At 36.7% G+C, this 19,133-nt stretch overlaps 5 protein-coding genes across 12 annotated transcripts in view; 2 read left to right on the top strand and 3 right to left on the bottom strand.

Moving 5' to 3' along the window:
- Window positions 1–419: 419 nt before the first annotated feature.
- fam113 (family with sequence similarity 113) lies at window positions 420–4,327 on the top strand. Of its 2 annotated transcripts, XM_058780714.1 has the most exons (10): window positions 420–552; window positions 642–735; window positions 813–892; window positions 1,614–1,846; window positions 1,948–2,098; window positions 2,204–2,438; window positions 2,674–2,760; window positions 3,279–3,344; window positions 3,739–3,885; window positions 3,982–4,327. In XM_058780714.1, exons 2-10 carry the CDS (start codon window positions 663–665, stop codon window positions 4,104–4,106), a joined length of 1,197 nt encoding a protein of 398 aa, XP_058636697.1. In that variant the 5' UTR covers window positions 420–552; window positions 642–662; the 3' UTR covers window positions 4,107–4,327. The 2 variants fall into 2 exon arrangements, with proteins under 2 accessions (XP_058636697.1, XP_058636696.1); XM_058780713.1 differs by lacking the exon at window positions 420–552 and having other exon boundaries at window positions 576–735.
- Window positions 4,328–4,475: 148 nt separating this feature from the next.
- On the bottom strand, window positions 4,476–7,262 carry cskmt (citrate synthase lysine methyltransferase). 4 transcript variants are annotated; one of them, XM_058780718.1, is made up of 4 exons: window positions 6,544–7,260; window positions 5,893–6,047; window positions 5,712–5,782; window positions 4,476–5,169 (listed from the first exon to the last, which is right to left on the bottom strand). In XM_058780718.1, coding segments are annotated over exons 2-4 (759 nt in total). In that variant the 5' UTR covers window positions 5,895–6,047; window positions 6,544–7,260; the 3' UTR covers window positions 4,476–4,483. The 4 variants fall into 4 exon arrangements, with proteins under 4 accessions (XP_058636701.1, XP_058636700.1, XP_058636702.1 ...); XM_058780717.1 differs by lacking the exon at window positions 5,893–6,047 and having other exon boundaries at window positions 6,544–7,262; XM_058780719.1 differs by lacking the exon at window positions 6,544–7,260 and having other exon boundaries at window positions 5,893–6,441.
- Window positions 5,830–16,092, top strand: otub1b (OTU deubiquitinase, ubiquitin aldehyde binding 1b). 2 transcript variants are annotated; one of them, XM_058780716.1, is made up of 8 exons: window positions 5,902–5,970; window positions 9,365–9,528; window positions 12,166–12,227; window positions 13,297–13,395; window positions 13,482–13,600; window positions 13,752–13,836; window positions 14,596–14,790; window positions 15,564–16,092. In XM_058780716.1, the coding sequence occupies exons 3-8, from the start codon at window positions 12,198–12,200 to the stop codon at window positions 15,759–15,761; spliced, it is 726 nt and encodes a 241-aa protein (XP_058636699.1). In that variant the 5' UTR covers window positions 5,902–5,970; window positions 9,365–9,528; window positions 12,166–12,197; the 3' UTR covers window positions 15,762–16,092. The 2 variants fall into 2 exon arrangements, with proteins under 2 accessions (XP_058636698.1, XP_058636699.1); XM_058780715.1 differs by lacking the exon at window positions 9,365–9,528 and having other exon boundaries at window positions 5,830–5,970.
- Window positions 16,093–16,193: 101 nt separating this feature from the next.
- LOC131543416 (cytochrome c oxidase subunit 8B, mitochondrial-like) lies at window positions 16,194–17,032 on the bottom strand. The gene is made up of 2 exons (XM_058780722.1): window positions 16,836–17,032; window positions 16,194–16,475 (listed from the first exon to the last, which is right to left on the bottom strand). Exons 1-2 carry the CDS (start codon window positions 16,959–16,961, stop codon window positions 16,377–16,379), a joined length of 225 nt encoding a protein of 74 aa, XP_058636705.1. The 5' UTR covers window positions 16,962–17,032; the 3' UTR covers window positions 16,194–16,376.
- A 321-nt stretch (window positions 17,033–17,353) lies between these two features.
- The window catches only part of shroom4 (shroom family member 4), a 43,341-nt gene continuing 41,561 nt past the window's right edge, over window positions 17,354–19,133 (bottom strand). For all 3 annotated transcript variants that reach the window (XM_058780705.1, XM_058780706.1, XM_058780708.1), the window contains one exon: window positions 17,354–19,127. In XM_058780705.1, the coding sequence (XP_058636688.1) occupies window positions 18,840–19,127 (288 nt within the window). In that variant the 3' untranslated portion in view covers window positions 17,354–18,839. The remainder of the gene's footprint in view (window positions 19,128–19,133) is intronic.

Here is a 19,133-nt window from a genome sequence, read left to right on the forward strand (position 1 = left end):
TTAAACATCTAAATCTTATATTTAACATAATAATTATCAATATACCCAAGTACATCATATTTTAATAACCCACAACACATATTTAAGAGAATTAAATACAGTCAAATACTGTGATTAAAACGTGACACACTGAAACTTGCCTATAGGCTAATTTTGGTTAGGTAGCCCTATGTTGATTTTTAATTGTGTTTTCTCACAGTAGCAATATTTGAAAATAATTTCTCCTAATTTTTTTACCATATAAAAATAACAAAAAATACGAAAATAAGTACAATGTTTACACTGAGTTATGCTTATGTTTTGTATAATGTGTTTTCTCTGTTATCGGGCATTTTCGGAAACTATCGGAAATGTTCCTCTTTAGTATTAAAGAGATCACTGATTACACAGGAAGTCAAAGATGTTTTGTGCATATTAACCGCAAGGGGAGCAATATCTCACTTTTCTGCACACTTCACAGTTTTTCCTAGAATCTCATTACGACACGCAATTTATCCTTGTTAACGGTCTTGTTAATTAGTTGTTTTTGACGCTAGGAACCCGAGCTTAAAGGTTCGAACACTACGCATATCGTATTGTTATTTGTTCCAAAGTTCCAAAGTTTGCTTTTCAGTCAATTACGGTGATTTTAATTGAGACAGGTAACTTACAGTAAAACCAGTATGAGGCCTGTGACTCAGCGCACTGCAAACCAGCTGCTCCACAACAAGTTCGTTGTGGTTTTAGGAGATTCAAGTGAGTACTTGCGAAGATTAATAGGTATTGTGATAATAATGGCCTTCATGATTTTAATAAGACTGTTTTCTCTCTAGTTCAGCGTTCTGTTTACAAGGATCTAGTCCTTATGTTGAGGAGAGATGCGTATTTGAGTGTATCACAGCTAAAAAGCAAGGTCAGTATCTGGATTCATGTTTTATTAGTTTTATATGTCTCCTTTACAACTCTTTTGATGTACATATTAAATTTTTTTTAAATGTATATTTTGTTTGTAAAATTCAGATTGTGTGTGTGTGTGTGTGTGTGTGTTTGTTTGTTTGTTTAATGGTAGGCTTGCCTGATTTCTTGCTGGTGTAAACTGGTAGACCATTTTGGACCAACAACAACAAATCAGCTACAGTACCAGCTGGCCTTGCCATTTTAGTGTTGTCAAGCTGGTTTTTGGGACATTATAGCTGGTTGACCATCTAATGACCAGATACCATGTCCAAAAGTTCAGCTATCTATACTTCTCAAGATTTTGGCTAAACACTCTAATGTACAGTTTTTGATCAATAAATGTGTGAATAGAGGAAAACATGAAGCTGCTTTGAATAGTTACTTCTGTAGTAACTGTGAGAAGAATAGGAACTTTCCTTTTTCCAGTCTAGATTAAGCCAGGGGTCACCAAACTTGTTGCTGGAGGGCTGGAGTCCTGCAGAGTTTAGCTCCAACCCTAATCAAACACACCTGATCCAGCTAATCAAGGTCTTTCTTGGTATACTTGAAACTTCAAGGCAGGTGTGTTGAGGAAAGTTGGCGCTAAACTCTGCAAGACACCGGCCCTCCAGGACCGAGTGTGGTGACCCCCTGGATTAAGCAATGTCTGATGCATCTGTCTTATCCATATTTCCCAGGGTGAGTTTTCCTTTGAGCAAGACTGTCTGGTAGAAGGTGGCCGACTTGGTGAAATGAATAATGGCACTGCCTATAAAGAAACTAGACAGTACAGGACGGATCACCACTTGATCCGTTTCTATTTTGTCACGCGTGTTTGTTCACGCTATATGGAGAGCATCTTGACAGACTTTAAAACGGGAATGAAGCCAGACCTGGTCATCGTCAATTCTTGTGTGTGGGATATATCAAGGTTGGAGTGCTCTTCTTTAGTTTTTTTTATCGCCATTAGATATTTAGAATGTCATAATTATTTTTCAATTAACATGATTTTTGTTTTGCTGCAATGTACAGGTACAGCCGTGAATGGGCAACAGAATATAAGGACAACCTCAACAAGTTCTTCAGCAACCTAAAGACCATTTTGCCTGCAGAAAGCCTGGTTGTATGGAATATGACCATGCCATTGGGAAAAAAGATTGTGGGTGGATTCTTGGTTCCAGAGGTGGGTTACAAAAAAAACTAACTGTATGGTAGAGAATGAACCTTCTCGAACAGGGATGATGAAAATCAATAATCCTGGACTTTTTCATCTTGCCCACAAATTCAGATCCAACACATGGGTCCCACATTGAGATTCGATGTGATTGAAGCTAACTACTTTGGAGCCACTCTTGCCAATGAGTACGGCTTTGATGTGCTAGATTTGCACTTCAAGTTCCGGTTCAGCCTGCAACATCGTATGCAGGATGGTGTACACTGGAATGCTGTCGCCCACCGGCAGATTACATGCCTGCTGCTGGAGCATGTAGCACAGGCTTGGGGAGTGGAACTGCCAAATCTGGGTGAGAAATGCAGGTTGAGTTTGTTGTCATTGGTTAGCTGTAGCATAAAAGTGCAAAATACTGTAAGCCTCTATGATTTTGAACGAGTGATGGATTTTGGTTGGGTCCTAGAATAAAGTGGTTTTTTTGGGGTTTTTTCTGGCATCACTCTCTGTACCAACAAAACAGTTCTAATTGTTTAATGGCTTTCCTAAGAGTACATGGAACATTTAGTCACCCATTTTTATTTTTGCAGACATGCTTAAGGCAGACAATCACCCACCATTACATGACCGCCATAACTGGAAGACTGCTACCTCAAGTGCTCCCTTACGCCATCAAGGTACACTACTGTACAAAAGTTTGGACTATGTATATAATTTCTTTTTTTTTGTTTTTTGCAGAATGAGTAGATGTAATAAGGATGCATTAAATTAATTGTTCTTTTTAACAGTTCATCAAAGAATCACGATAATCACAATTTTTACCAAATTAAGCAACAACTGTTCTCAACATTGATAATACTACTTTTTTTCTTTTCTTTTTTTTTAACACCAAATCAGCACATAGATTCATTTATAATGGATCATGTGAAACTGAAGGTTGAAGTAATGGCTACTAAAAAAAATATTTAGATCTGCCATCACCGGAATAAAGTACACTTTAAAATCTATTTTATAAATTATATTAAAATGGCTATTTGAAATTATAGTTCACACTGTTTCTGTTTTTGATCAAATTAAGTTTGTGTGAGCATAAGAAGAAAATTATACCAAATCCAAACTTTCTGTAGTATATACTGTATATAACATTTTTTTTTTTGTGTAACATTTAATAATTCAAAACATGCACTTTTAACAGGTCCTCCGTATAGCAACGAGAGAGGCTTCAATCCATCTGTGATGCCTGCCATCCACTATAACAATGGTAACAGTCAAGCCACTCCTGAGAAAATTTACTTAACCAACACAGTTATTCTCATGATGAGCTAATTGTACAATTCAGTAAGCGCTGGGGAATGTTGTAGTCATAGATATGTATAGATTCCATATTCGACAATATTGGAACGGTCAACTTGGCGTCATTCACCATAATAATCAATGAATATTCAAAGATATACATGCGTTTACCTTGCTGTTGTAGACGCACACAGTCAACTTGCACTCGAGAGTTCACAGACCGTTCCAAAAATGGCGGATGGCTTGCGTTTCTCAGTCGCTAATGAGGCATCTACGTCTGTATATATCTATAGTTGCAGTTATTAGTCATGTTTGATTATTTTGTTAAAATGAAAGTGACCGTTTTTACACTCATTTTCCAGCTCCAGCCTGGACACAAGGCCAAATGATGAGGCAGTTCAGTGGCTTTGGTTCACAGTTCAACTGTGGTGCACAGTTCTACAGCGACACTTTCCCCCCCCACTTAACAGCAGGATACCAGAGCTTTGAAAGGGAACCCTTCTACAGAGGTACAAATGGATTTAATTATTTTTCTCAAACCATTTATAGCTTAATGTATTATATTAATGTAAAACGTACTAAATGTCTGGTTATTTATTTATAAGGTGTTAATTCATCTGCTGCCCCCTACTGGCCAGTCAACAACTTGGTCATGAAGCACAAACAGAGAAGACCATATAATTCATATAATCCATACACAAGAGAGAGACCACGTGCTTACAGATACTAAATCCACATTCTGCATGGCATTTAAACACCTTGTTTGAATGATAGGAATTGTTGTTTTGGAGGGGGTGTTTATTAAGTACGGTGTCCTTTTATTCATATATTTTCTTATAAGTGATGCTTGTTTATAGAGCCTTTCTATGTTATATGATTCTCATGTTACAGCTGTGATATTGTAATTGATTTGCCATTGATGGAAAAATTAAGCACCACAGAACAAAACATTGCTTTTAATTCTGAAATAAACATGTATTTTTTACAAAAGTCTCTAAAATTGTTGTAGTACAATCGTATTGTTTCCTGTTCATCTGACGCAAACAATTTAAAGATCAAAAAGATCATGCTATCAGTGTTAAATATTTTTGTACAGACACTGTATTTTCACTTTGAAACTTCTTCAGAAGTACGAGGAGAAATCTGATAGCAAAAATAGCTGACCCCTCTCAATTCTCCCAGCTCTTGAACTCCTACATCAGCTGTCAGTGTAGCTCCTCTAACTTCTCTCTCGAGCCATACAAGCCTGGCATCAGGATCCTCATCTGAGAACTGTAGGAGACACCCTGAGGGCTTCAGCACCTGTAAGCATTGCTTCACCATCTGTCCAGCCTTAACTTGACCTTCTTTAGACCGAACTAAAGCATCTGTAGTACCCTTGTCCAATATCAAGTCCAGGCTTCCGGCCCCAAAGTATCCTCTTAACTGTGTGCAGTCCAGCTCCAGGAAGGCAAGAGCAGAGGATGGGTTACATGGCTGTACTGACGTAGAATTAGCGTGCTTCTGCATAAGTTTCACTGCAACTGAAGAGATATCAGCACAGGTGACCTTCACAGCACATGGAGAAGTTGTGTAGATACAAGGTCCTAATGCGGATGTGCCACAACCCATGTCCAGGATGTTCAATGGGCCATTTTGGGAAGAAGACATGCTCTGAACTACAGGAAGAATTAAGTCCTGGACTGAGTGAAATCCAAAGAACCACTCAAAATTTTTGAATTGGCCTTTGCTTCCATTTTCTGTGTAGAATCTGTCCCATGTTGCTTTTTTGTCCATGTTTTCAATCAACTCATCTGTGAACATGTTATAAATAGTTAGAATTTAGAACAAAATATATCTAATCCCCTTTAACTTACAATAAGTATTCTTGAAAATGCAGTAAGTGACTTTAACCACTATCTGACAAATATCACTGAAATATTTGTCCTGAGAAAACAAGATGCTTTCACACTACAGAAGAATTAATGCATGGACCGAGTGTATTAGCCAATTAGAAACGTTGGAGACTAATTTCTGAGATTTGGGCGGGGCCATTTTGTTCGACCAATGGCAGACAACTGTTTGGAAATGGTAATTAATTTAGCATTTTTGGTTGGTGCCGCATAACTCGAGGCTAATTCATGTCAAATACAAGTATTTAACAGGCTAAGATATAACAATTTTAAAACTGCTATTGGTTCCTATGGAAATGTCACATAATCAGTTTTGCTCTAATAGAATAAAAATAATCCTGCAAAATATTCCACGTTGTTATATGATAATCAAAATGAACCTCTTGACCAAAGTGAAGCATTTTATAAGATGTGAAGGTGGGAAAAAGGAAATACACACGAACTTGTCAAACTAGTATGGTGCCGTCTGTGTGCCTTGGTCAGCTTTTGAAGGGTCCTCAGCGGCACTGCAAGCCTGTTAAATAACATTTTTATTTTTAAAACCCAGCGTAAGTAAAGGTATTCCGTATTAAACAAAACACTGGCAGCATGTGTGATCCTGAATGACACGACCCGGAAGTGTACATGAGAGGGGGCGGTGGAGAAAGAACTCGATCAAGATGGCGGATGAGCAGCAGGAATCATCACAGGGAGAGATGGAGGGTAAGTGCAAAGATAACATTCCGTCACGCAGTTTAAAGGATCAGCTGACATGCGTAAGCAAAACATCTCGCAGGATCCTGCACGAGGAAGCTTGCATTAGAGAAACAATCTGCTTTGACTGCTGTACGAGCAGCAAGAGGAAATATGCAGAGCGTTAGATGTACAAAGAGTAGACTCTTAGCTCATTTAACCAAAATTAAAACCCAATCTTCCTAACGTGTCATATTTCCATTACGACTCAAAGACTTTGAATAGGATGTAACCTTGTTTGCCAATCAGCTGTAGACCGTAATGTGATGTTAAATGGATATTAAATGGGTTTATGGATGCAAGTGGTGAATCTCTTTGTGTTTTAGTTGTGGTCGGGTTGACCCCTCTAAATAAGGTTTGATCCCCCCCTGATGATAGACGTCAAAACTAGAGATGGGATGGGAGAAAGTAACATCAGGCTAGCGTACGCATAATATGGAGATTTACTTAAATATTATTTACTTAAATATTAAGATGCATTTCTATAGCCCTGGCTGACTTTAATTTTGGCAGCCCCTGAAATGGGTCTATTGACCTGATTACCTGAGCGGTTGAAGACGGCTGCAGCGCTCACCGCTCACTTTTAAAGACATGAACGGAGCAAGGACACCTAAAATGCCTGTGTAGATTCAGTCGAGTGATAAAGTTTACCCTCTTCAACGTAATGCTGTTGCACTGAATTTAGGAGCAAACTATTTGCTAATATAACCAAAACATCAACAGCACCGCTGAAACACAAGCGCGCGGTTCTGTCAGTCAGATGCGCGTGAAATTCGCATGTGTTACTATAACAACCACTGCGTGTTTTCTTTCAGAATCATAGAATAAACGCAAGACGCAAAATTTCACGTTATTTACTTATTTTATTTTTCCAAATTGAATAAACTGTCTACGGTTCTTTTATATCATTGCCTTTGTCCATAAGCTATATTACGTGTTTTATTTAAAATAATTTTCTGTGGGAGGAAAACGTTTAACGTGCAATTTAACGCATTGCGTCCTTTTAATATCACTTAATGCATTTCATTATGCACGTTTATATCTGCTGGTCTGTATCTTTGTGTCAACAAGACTTATAGGCTAATGAATTGTCTTTATCATCTTAGTCAAAGACTACAGAATAAGTTACCCTTAAGTCCCTTATTATTATTATTATTGTATTAAATTTAGTCCATTATGCCACATTAAGCGTTTTGCTGTCTGGGAGGACAAGTGAAAGTTTGCGTATTGTGTTCATGGCCGTCTGCTTGCCTTGTAGTACATTTAATAATAACTATACATCGAATTTTATCTTTTAGTTGCACTTAATGTATCAATACATTAAGCCATATTAAGTGTTTATGGTTTTCTACAGGAGGAAACAGCTTAACGAGAAACTTTGCGCATTGCGTTCATATCCTGCTGTTCTGTAGCCACGGATTCGCGGGTCTTGTCTCATTCTCCTACAGATGAGTTGCAGGGCCCTGTTCGTTATTGTACTAAATTAGTGATTCGTGTCGAATGCAAGTGACATTGTAATTTAGTTTCTTTTTTCTTGTCTTCGCCACCTGGCTACTGTTGTAAAATGTTGAGCGATTCAAACAGAAGCGCAAGTGTCTGAGAGTGCAAGTGCAAGTCTGCAGCCAGACCCTATTGGAGAATTTTCAAGCGCCACCAGCTGGCCGTTTACAGAAGTGCACCTTAAATTTTTTTCAGCTGGCTAAAAAAGCTTTGGTGGACACACGGTATTGAATATTTATTTTTAGGCATATGGCCTTTTAGTCTTTTTCTTTTTTTTTCTTTTTTTTTCGCATTTATGCAATATGCTGGAGCCAAACCTGAGAAAGTAGACCAGAATATTCCACTGCGTTCCTGGACACGCAATTTGCATAGCTGTAATTCATAGGCAGGGATTATGCTAATTGTGAATGAGCATGCAGGAGCGGCCTATTTACGAATGATCAGAATTCATTAACATACGCATGTTTAACTAACAAATCGGACCTTTATGAAGCGTTTGTGAATCCAGAGGAGAGTTTGAATTGAAATTTTTTTTATCTAAAGCTACTATTTTTGGAATGTCTATTCAGTGTTTTTTTTTCTAAATGAACACAATAATAGCTATTATCTTTAAAGGGGTCATCGGACGCTAAATTCACTTTACAAGTTGTTTGAACATAAATGTGTGTTGGAAGTGTGTACACACATCCATCCTATAATGATAAAATTCCACCAGTGTTTTTTTAAAACCCTATTTTAAAGGGGTCATATGATGCGATTTCTATTTTTCCTCTTCTTTAGTGTGGTATGTAGCTGTTTGTGCATGTATACGATCTGCAGAGTTACAAAGCTCAAAGTCTCCAACAAAAGGATTTATTCTATCTAAAAGAGAAGTCTGATCCAGACCGGGCTAAAACGCCTCATTCAAACACGCCCCCACATGTCTATGTCACGATGTGGAAATATTTGCATAACGCGCCCAAATGTTCACTCAAAGAAAGAAGGCGTGGTTTAGTAACCGCAGTAGTGTTGATGCAGCCATGTCAGGGAGACGCTGTGTGTTTCTATGCGAAAGCAAAAGCACTTTATTTGGCCCTCCAAAAGTAGATACAATTAGGAATCATTGTTAAGATTTGTTTACAACAGAACAGCACAACCTAAATGTTCGAATTTTTGCAACACATTTTATAGACGACAATTTCGTGAACCCAGTAGAGTACAAGGCTGGCTGTGCAAAGGCTATTTCTAAAAAAAGTTGGTCAATTCCGACTTCGCAATGACAATCTGGCGCTTCTGAATCAGCGACTGTAAGTATGTTTTGTCAATAGTTTAAGTATTTGCTATTGACTGTTCAAATGCAGAGTATCGCGTCGTGTGTGTGTGTGTGTGTGTGAGAGAGAGAGAGAGACAGGGTTACATCACAGTGGAGTCAGCTGTCTTAACCGCGGCTTGGGTACTGCAAATACATACGAGCATCATCACTGTGTCTGTCATGCGACTATGTTCCCTTTCGGGCTTGAACTGATGGTAAAACTAAGGACATTATTAACTGTCTTTACATTTATTTTGAAAGCTGAAGCTCGCGATTATGGATAGGGGCGTTACATTTCCAACGTGTGCTTGTGGTGTTCGGCCAATCACAATGCACTGTGTCAGCTGGCCAATCAGAACACACTGCGCTTGTCGGAAGGAGGGTCTTTGTAGAAAACGATGCATTTGAGAGAGGCGGGGCATAGCGGACCTTCAATAATGTACAATATTTGAAAAATAATGTGTTTTTTGAACATTAAAGCATGTCAACATATTCTGTTACACCAAATACACAAAATAATGATCTTTAAAATAGCATCATATGACCACTTTAAAATCTCCTTTCTCAAATCAGGCTGTTCTGAGATTCCTGTCAGAATGACGTAGTTCTGCACAGACCGCTTCCACAATAGTTGACTGACAAGGCCGTCTTACCTTAGACCCGCCCTGAGTGAGCTGTCATCAGTACGCCCTTGTGTCGACTCCGGTGCAGAGGAAGACAAGAACGTCTCCGATTAGGTGATTGAGGTGTTTTGTTGTTGGATGTAATAATGAACATAGCAGTAGTCATTTACTCCCGACATCTGAGCTGCTGAAGATGCAGAGGATTAACGTTACTTTCGCTTTCGAATGCGCCGATCCCCGATCTGCCTAAATGCATCTATGTTCACGCGAATCATTCGTGATCTAGCTTCATTTACAGAAGTAGTGAGTATAAGGGTTTTTTATAGAGATGCACCGATTGCAATTTTCTTGGCCGATTTCCGATTTTTTTGGAAGTGTGACTTGCCGATACCAATTTTTGCCAATTCCGATTTTCTTTCTAAGACCTATAATTGATAGCATATACAAACAAAAATCTATGCAAATTTCAATGCAAAAATTATTTACATAATAAAAGAAATTATTAAAAATTACAATTCCCCCAATCTGGACTAAGTTACAGATTTTTCTCTCACTTAAACAACTATAAAGTGAAGAAATAGTTAACTTAAAATTAGTTGCTGTATGTAACAAAACAGATGTCATTTCAAGTTTATAAATGGTCATTTTTTCCCCCTAACCTTATTATACTTTTAAATATGACTAAACCACCAGTAGGTGGTGGCAAGTGTCTGTTTTAATGAGTGAGTCATTTATTCATTCATTCAACTGATTCATTCAAACGGCTGATTCATTCAGAAACAAGGCAAGTGACTGTCCTTATGAACGGACCACTGAATCATTGACTCACTCGATTCGTTCAAAAACGTGGATTCATTCAGTAACGAAACACCGCTGTGTTGCTCGGAGACATGAAACAGTTCTGCTGTGGCTTTGATCTGAACTATTTTCGGCAGCGAAACAGCAAAAACAGTCAATATTTTGTCTAAAATCTAAGTCACTTAATTTTAACTTCTTTTTTATTGAAATACTATTGTATAAAATCAGTGTCATTGCAATCGTGTTGATATTGATATGCGGGAATACATCACAGCCATATAATGTTGCTTATCTAATCATATTTTGTAAATATCTTTTTTTTTTTCTACCACAGTATGCATCGATAAATTTCAGTGAGTTACTTTGTATGTGCTGTCTCTCTCAAACACTAACCAGGCTGTGCAAGCCTCATCTGGCACGACATAAATACATTATCAGTCGCCATTTACACTGAATGCAATTAAAATTAATGTACTAGTTAGCCAGTTTCGGGGCTGAAATATAAAGTCTGCTCTTCACTCAACGGAAGAGAGGGGCGGAGTCAGCAGAGTCATTAGCATTTAAAGCAACATGTCTTAAAAAACGGCTTGATGAAAACAGAGCTGATTTTGACAGGGTAAAAAAGGTGTTTTTTACACTACCATTGAGAAATTTTTACCAAAATATATTGTAGACTTTTCATTAAGACCCTAAAGAATCATATCAACTTGTGGAAAATGGGCATCCGATGACCCCTTTAATAATAACTTTATCTGTAATCAATCGGCACATGATGTGCATGTTAATTAATCTCATTAATTTGAGATTAATTTGATTAATCAGCACATTATGTAATTAATTAGATTTTTTTTTAATAATCAATTGACAGCCCTATTTAAAACATAAAAAGATGTTAGAGGACTCCTCACACACAGGCGTAGAATACTTTTAGTGAAATGTAAATTCGTCCCCTGCACTATTTTCAAGCAAGTGTGTTCATGTAGAAGTTTAAGGACCACTGTGAATAAATCTATATTTAATATATTTATATAATTTTTTTATTTATTTATTTTTTTTGTAATTTTCCCTTTTAGACTTGCACTCTGTTCATTTACTAACTGCTTGCTCGATTCTTTTTCTGTTCTATCTGTTTTCTTTTTATTTATTATATAATTAAAAAAAAAACATTGCTACGTGTACTGCATTAAGCTAACTGAGACTTGTTATAGCACTTGTATATCATTATTATTTATTTTGTTGATTTTGATTGCTTCCATTGTCCTCATTTGTAAGTCGCTTTGGATAAAAGCATCTGCTAAATGACTAAATGTAAATGTAATTTCAAAGAGACATGATAGTTACATCATTGTGGATACGTTTTATTCATATCCAAAACGATGTGAACATTCAACATTACTGAGCGCTAAACATTTGCATGCAGTGTTTGTGTGTTAAGTCATCTCTAGGTAATAAATAAATAAATTATATGAATGATGCAATGCTAATTGGCATATCATTTATTACAGTACAGAAATTATAAAATATATTTTCTGCCTTATTCTGTGATTTTAAAAAAATGGAAAAAGTGTTTGTAGTATATAAACCAATCATAAAATTGTCAGGAAAATGTAGGCAAAAGTATTATAGATTACAAATGATTGGTTATTGTCCAGCAGTGTATTTGATTTCTTAGCCAATTAAAATAAATTTGTATTTTTATTCATTATAATAATAATTATTATTTTGTTGATAAAAAAAAAAAAAAACATTACATTTGTCACCTCTGTCCCCCTAACTTATGAAATGATGGCTATGCCCCTGCTTCACACACGTCTTTGTTTACATTATGTCGCACTGTGACATGTAAGTCAGCGAGGTTAAGACACTAAACTGCAGCATTAGCAGAACTGTCATCACTCTCAACTATTATGTGCTCAGGTCCAGTTTTTATATATATACTTATTTATTTTCCAGGAGTGAACTGCCTTGCACATGACGAAGCCATTATGGCACAGCAGGACCGTATTCAGCAAGAGGTGAGTGTTCAGAGTAATATCACATTGTAAAAAAGGCTTGTAATTTAGATATATGGTAACGGTTACTGAACAAATCACTGATGATATTCTGTGTGTTTTTGACAAATTGGTAGCTGTTTTTTAGTGATGAATAGAGTAGTACTCGAAGGATAGTTTAACAAAACATATACCATTCTGTGATCATTTACTCCCTTCTCAAAGCTATTTTTCTTTATTCTAAGGGAAATCTTAGGCAGAATGTTCAGGCTGTTTTTTAAATTCCATACAATTAAAGAGATGGGCTATAACACTCCAAAAAAAGAAAAAAAGAAAAAAAAAGCACCCTGGCTGAAAGTAGTCTGCACAACTTGTGCACAATTTTCCAAGTCTTCAGCTTTAAATTCTAGATTGTCCAAAGCTATGGTATGGCTTCTGAAGTATTTAATTTCTGCCATTAATGTCACAAAACTGAATTGTCTGTTGACACCAAGAACAATAATTATATTAACATCCACACCAACAGTAGATAACGTTCTGTTTATTCTAAGGAAGGTGCAGTTGTCTGCTATTTTAGATGCTATAAAGATAAATATTATCATCTACACCAATGCACAACAGTGTTCTGTTTATTATGAGTGCATATTGAAGTTATCAGCTGCTACTTTAATTTCTCAAGCTCTTTAAATATGGTGGATTCCGGTTAACTGTCAAGAGTTTGTGTCATTCATCAACTGAAAAAAAAAAATCATTTTGAATGTGATTCCAACAATATCATTCTTCTGTATCATCATAGTTGTGGTCTGGACTGTGCTATTCTCTTTTTAAAACTTTATCATTGTAGTTATTGTTCTTGGTGTGAACAGCCTTTTAGACCTGAAATATTATAAAGCACATGTCATATGTGAACTGTTTTTGAAGATTTTTACAGCATTTTTCCCTATTCAAGTTCAATGTATGGAAAAGAACAGAAACATTCTGCTTAACATCTCTCTTTGTGTGTAACTGAAGAAAGCAAGTCAAACAGGTTAGGAACGATATGAGGATGACTAAATGAACTAACCCTCTAATTGCTTGTGATTTGTTTTAATAGATAGCCACCACTAACCCTTTAGTGTCGGACACACAAGATCTCTCTGTGCTTCAGGGTGAATATGCTTCAGGAGACAGCATTTACCAGCTCAAGATGAAGGTTTCTACATTTTAGCAAGCTTACTTTATATGCAGCAAGTGCCTGAAACCTTCTGTAAAACTGTTATTCTTACATCTTGTTTATAGGACCTTCAAAAAAAGTATTCCTACATTCGAAAGACACGGCCAGATGGAAATTGTTTCTACAGAGCTTTTGGCTTTGCACATTTGGAGTCACTACTGGACGACAGCAAAGAGCTGCAAAGGTATATCATTGCTTTTGCTTGGAATTGTTAAACTAATTCAGGAAATAGCAGCAACCTTATTTACGCAAATTACCATTTTGTAAATCGTTTGTCTTTCTGTCATTGTAGTGAATGTTTAAGTACCAGACCTGTCTCAATTTTGGCACTATAGGTTTAAAGCTGTGGCAGCAAAGAGCAAACTGGACCTTGTGAACCAGGGCTTCACTGAGTTCACTATCGAGGACTTTCACAAAACTGTGAGTTGGAAATTGTATCAGTTCAAAACTATGCCCAATTGACATGCCTTCTTAAATTCAAAACTCAACACTTAAAAGGGTAAGATCACAGATTGTCAACCAGCTTTGTATTGTTACAGAGTCAGTAGTATATAGCGTTGGGTCCGAGTCTGCCTCGTAGAAGTGAGTCCAAGTCCGTAACCAATTAAGTTTGAGTAGGAGATTATTATTAATGTCTTGTCATCTTAATTTTGTTATTTTTAGTTATCTTTCACAAAACGCATTAATTGGATTTGACTGTAATTACAAAAGTCCTAAATGTCCAAGTCCATGTCAAGTATGAGTACAAGTACCCCACTCTCATAGTATAAGTAAATGAACAATGGGTTTTATTTTTCTGAGTTGCCAGGATCAAGATATCCCTGAGTATTTTTTGTGTAGATGTAAAATGCATCATCTGGCAGACTTTTGACAGCTCCAGAGCTTTTTGTGAAAACTACAGATCATACTTCTGCATTCTTGTACCCCTGCTCACAAATAGTCTGATCGACTATGCCCAGTACTAGATTACGAGTGTTTAAGTTTTTGTACATTTTTTCACCACAGCCATTTTCCTGTTTTCTGTAGTTGTGCAGCACTGATTTTAAAAAAAACAACAAAAAAAAGTTTCTACTGCATAGACAGCCAACTTTTATCTTTTACCTTGTCCGCAGTGAATTAGCCCTTTAAGTCCTGTAATTGTACTTTAAATTATGTTCACTGTGGTTTCTCTCGTGTCAGTTCATGGACCTGATTGAGCTGTGTGAAAAGCAACAATCACTTGGTGAACTGCTGACCTCCTTCAATGACCAGAGCGTGTCTGACTACATAGTGGTTTACCTGAGGCTTCTCACCTCTGGATACCTGCAGCGGGAGCATGTGTTCTTTAAGCATTTCATAGAGGGCGGCCGTTCTGTCAAAGAGTTTTGCCAGCAGGTGAGTGCCACCTAAGAGTATTACTTGTGTGAACTGGTTTGTCTAATGGTGCGTTCAAGTCATGTCGGATACACCGTATTTATGAGATGAACGCCACCACAAAGTCGTTATTACGAGTGGGAATTCCAAATTTTCTTTAAGCTCCCGAGTTTCCGAGTTGGGGGCTTGTCAGTGAAAAAACGTGTCCGATGCAATGGACACAGCCGAAGACTAAAGATATGCAGCATCGGTAAAGCTGTTGAAATAAAATAGTTGTTTTGCAATGTACAATAAAACTATGTAAGTTACACATACAAAATATTGTATTATTGTATAATTATATTATATATTATAATATATAATTATTCAGTTTACGTTACCTTTATAAATGAAATAAAAACAGAAAAAAGAAAAAACACAATGAAGCACATTCTTCATTCATCATTTTGTAGATGTAGAGTTTAAAAAAATCATTGAATTTTATCATTTGAATTTTAGAAAAGTTAAATCACATTTCTTGTTCCGACCAAAGTGACTTGAACGCACCTGACGTCGTAATAACAACTGCTGCTGTCCTGTAGAGTTTAGCTCCAACCCTAATCAAACACACCTGAACAAGCTAATCAAGGTCTTCAGAATTACTAGGGCTACAGGCAGGTGAGGGGTTTTTTCAGGATTGGAGCTAAACTCTGCAGGACCGACATTACCTACCCCTGGTCTAAGACTATGGTTAAAAAAAAAGTAATACTGTGTGATAAGCCTTAACATCTAATAATCCATGTTTTGCTTTTTAGGAGGTGGAACCCATGTCGAAAGAGAGCGACCACATCCATATCATTGCCTTGGCAAAGGCACTAAACGTGCCCATTTTAGTGGAATACATGGACAGAGGAGAGGGTGGAACGGTGAACAATCATGTCTTCCCTGAAGGAAGTGAGCCACGGATCTTCCTGCTCTACCGTCCAGGCCACTATGACATCCTGTATAAGTGATACTCTGTATATTCTGTGGTTCCATTGTGAAGAAACCATCCCAGTTCTACAGCCAAGTTGAGTCATACATGTGTATGCGAAGCTATGCTATGATTAATCTTAATAAAGTTTTCACTCCAGTTCTCCCCAAATTACAAAATGAATTTTTTTTTTTTTCTGTGCAAACAGAATTTAAAGCTCTTCATCTCTTAAAGACTGACACTGCATCAAACTGCAGCATTAGGGTTGTACAGTAGGTGTTCTGTGGTTGTAAATGTTATCAACTTGCTTTTAGTGTTTTTCCTTTGTTACACTGCCTTTCATGAGTTTTATTAAAGGGATTTACACCTCACTTGACTGAAGTCCATTTGTGGTTTCACAAATCATTTTACAATTCAGAAGTGGCCCCAAGCCAGTAACAAGAAAAGAAACCAGCATTACGTGAATTGGTTTTAATCTCAGACAACACAATGATTTAAATGCTCATTTTACATCGATTTACCCAACAAACTGCACCTTATGCAGACTGATGGATACTTAAAGTAGGTTTGGGTAAAATGTATAAACATCATGTATAACTCAATCCACTACACTTTAAAGATGCGTCTGGTATTCATCTGGAGACATCCTTCTCTGTCATGGCCGTTTTCTGTGGGAGTCACATGAGTTGGATAGGATCCATCCAGCCGGACCAAGGACGGCAATCGAGATAAAGGCCATCACAAATACACTCTCCTAGAAGTGTGGGGTCAAGGGTGTATGAGAATACAATATTACCAAAGCAATCATTGTGGATGCATTCAATATATCCGACTCGTGAACCAGTTTTAACCCTTACGGAAAAAAAATAAAATAAAAATAAAGTTAAACGCATTTATTTAGGTTCTTCTAGATTAGGTGTATCATGTCTACAACAATCTGAAGAGACAAAAAAAACTAAAAAAAACAAACTTCACCTACCAAAAAAGCAACTTGAACAGGTTAACTATGTACTAACGTCATTTAATTACGTAAGAGATTTAAGCTCGTTAGAACCGATTCGAGGAAATCACTGAATTTCCTACTTTCTTTCACTAACTTATCTGTTGAACTTACCACAGCGCCGACTTTGTTTTTTGCAGGTGTAGAGGTAATGTAGAAACGCTGGGTTAAGACATTTTGTTTGGGTGTAAATCGTGTGCTTTTGAGTGCTTGTACAAAGCCAAACATCATGTAGCCCATTGTAAACCAGCACCGAAGAAGTAAAAAATAGAAAACGCAATGCGTGCCCTTTTCATTTATACTTGTACGTTTCCCGCCAAGAAGTTAATAAGCTCACCTTGGCACTGCCTTGTATCCAATCAACACCCTTGTTAATTATTAATTACGTAATGTTTCGACAAGCTGTTAATCTATTAAATCACACCTCAAACACGTGAATGATTATTAATGTTAAAACAATGTTAAATATTTGTCACAATCAATCAGTATGTTGATAATGTTTTTTGTCTGTCCTTTGTCTATCGGTTTGAGGTCAATTGGCAAAATATTGCCAAAGCACAGAGCTAGTCTCAGACACAACATTCTAAAAAAAAAAAAAATGAACAATAAATTTGTAAAAACAAGGGCATAACCCTGATAAGATATTGTTTTTAATTGTACATTGTTTTACATTGAACCTTTTCAATAAAAAAAAAAAAAAAAAAAAAAAAAAGAGGAAAATTATCAATAAACCAAGTATTTCCTTTCATCTTCAGGGCTATGCTGTTTACAATGTATGATACAACAAAATGAACAAGAGTAGGCTAGTTTATAGTTATTAAACTATACATTTTAAACAAAGTTAAGCAAAAAAATAAAAGTAAAAATAAGCACAAAGGCACATTTACCTTTTTGATCTGCAATTTCGAAACCAAATACATACATTCATTTCTTGTTCCTGTACAACAAGCCCTTCAAATACAAATCAAATTTATCTCACTTTTCTTTGTCTCTCAGTCTTCATATAAATCTCCTTGTTTTGCAATTAAAAAAAAAAAAAAAAAAAAAAGAGAAGACTTTCAAGGCAGTAAATGGTCAACGAAGCAGCATTCTCCTTCCTTCTAAAGAAATGTCCAGTTTCTCACAAAGAAAAGGAAATCTAGTAGCAATCGCCTCAAAAGTTGCCATGTTGTGAGATGATACATAAGGGTTAAACAGTGCATCTCATTTAACTAAAAACTCTTATTCAAAAACTTGTCAATATAAGAGCTTTGGTAAAGCAAGGCTGATCTTCAAGACATTTATGCATGTCATTTCTCAAAACAGGCACAGCACATTTATATTCTTACGTAGACATAAATTTTTATCTTTGGCAATAATAATTATCTCAGAAAAGTGTAGCAAGTACTATAAGACATACGGAATATGAAAAGTAAATATAAATGGCCCCTTTTGAAAACACTGCAATAATATGCCACAACATTTCGTTTAAGAAAAGTTCCAGTTATGACAGAATGAAACTTCTGTAACTTAAAGATGCACTTTAGTAAAACTATGTACATGTTTTCAATGATCATACAAATACATAAAACAAAACATTTTAAACAGAACAATAACGTTTACCATGCCAAAGAACGGAATGAAATTGAATACATGCACTGTGAGGCTGTAAATTAAAGCAATTTGACCTTAAAACCAGAATGAAAGATATATATCTATATCTATATATATCTATATATATATCTATATCTATATATATATATATATATATATATATATAGTGTGTATGAATATATATACACACACATAAATAAATAAATAGCAGTGCATGGACACTTCCCCTGCTGTATTCAATGAGAAATATATGCATGCATGCGTTCTTTGGCGGTGTCAGATGTTAACAGAGTAAGCGCAAAAAAAAATTCCCAAAAGGTTATTAGTGCAGCTGAAGTCCTAACAGACAACTTCAAGTAGTGATGTAGTGTTTTCAAACTGAACTGAACATTAGTCTGTGATAGTTGTGCTTTTCTGTACTCAACTGTCATGTCTATTTAATGTCCTTTCTTTAAAACATACTGCAGTTCAAGGTTTTTTCGGGCCATCTCAAATCCCATTATGCACACACTCATTCAGCAATTTTCAGTACGGTCCGTACCCCATCCCGACCCCCAGCCCCAGACCGAGGCTCTCTCGAAGTCCCCTGAGCTGCTCCTCGCCGAGCCTGATCTTGTCATCCAGTTGCCTCTGCTCTACCAGTAGGGCTGCTTTCATCTTCACAAAGTGACCGTAGTCACGCATCTGTTCTGGGGTCAAGCAACATTCCAGCACCTTCCCAACCGCCTGCTCACGCCGGTCCACATGCTCCTTGAGCTCCTGAGCCTCTCCCATCTGCACCAGCAGCTGCTTCTTCTTTTCCAGAAGTTGTAGCTATAA

Source organism: Onychostoma macrolepis, chromosome 07 (assembly GCF_012432095.1).
Source record: "Onychostoma macrolepis isolate SWU-2019 chromosome 07, ASM1243209v1, whole genome shotgun sequence".
Taxonomy (NCBI): domain Eukaryota; kingdom Metazoa; phylum Chordata; class Actinopteri; order Cypriniformes; family Cyprinidae; genus Onychostoma; species Onychostoma macrolepis.

Bases quoted from the DNA above. Each gene is read 5' to 3' on its own strand.
- LOC131543416 (XM_058780722.1), bottom strand. From the start codon at position 16,961: ATGGGCTACATGATGTTTGGCTTTGTACAAGCACTCAAAAGCACACGA. The intron at 16,476-16,835 runs GTAAGTTCAACA...CCACACTTCTAG, and splicing joins AAAACAAAGTCGGCGCTGTG to GAGAGTGTATTTGTGATGGC.
- fam113 (XM_058780714.1), top strand. From the start codon at position 663: ATGAGGCCTGTGACTCAGCGCACTGCAAACCAGCTGCTCCACAACAAG. The intron at 736-812 runs GTGAGTACTTGC...TTTTCTCTCTAG, and splicing joins TGTGGTTTTAGGAGATTCAA to TTCAGCGTTCTGTTTACAAG. The intron at 893-1,613 runs GTCAGTATCTGG...CATATTTCCCAG, and splicing joins TATCACAGCTAAAAAGCAAG to GGTGAGTTTTCCTTTGAGCA.
- otub1b (XM_058780715.1), top strand. From the start codon at position 5,871: ATGACACGACCCGGAAGTGTACATGAGAGGGGGCGGTGGAGAAAGAAC. The intron at 12,228-13,296 runs GTGAGTGTTCAG...TTGTTTTAATAG, and splicing joins AGGACCGTATTCAGCAAGAG to ATAGCCACCACTAACCCTTT. The intron at 14,791-15,563 runs GTGAGTGCCACC...TTTGCTTTTTAG, and splicing joins TCAAAGAGTTTTGCCAGCAG to GAGGTGGAACCCATGTCGAA.
- cskmt (XM_058780717.1), bottom strand. From the start codon at position 6,593: ATGTCTTTAAAAGTGAGCGGTGAGCGCTGCAGCCGTCTTCAACCGCTC. The intron at 5,783-6,543 runs GTAATCAGGTCA...GTTATTTAACAG, and splicing joins AGCCGTCTTCAACCGCTCAG to GCTTGCAGTGCCGCTGAGGA. The intron at 5,170-5,711 runs GTTCGTGTGTAT...ACATGTTCACAG, and splicing joins GCACCATACTAGTTTGACAA to ATGAGTTGATTGAAAACATG.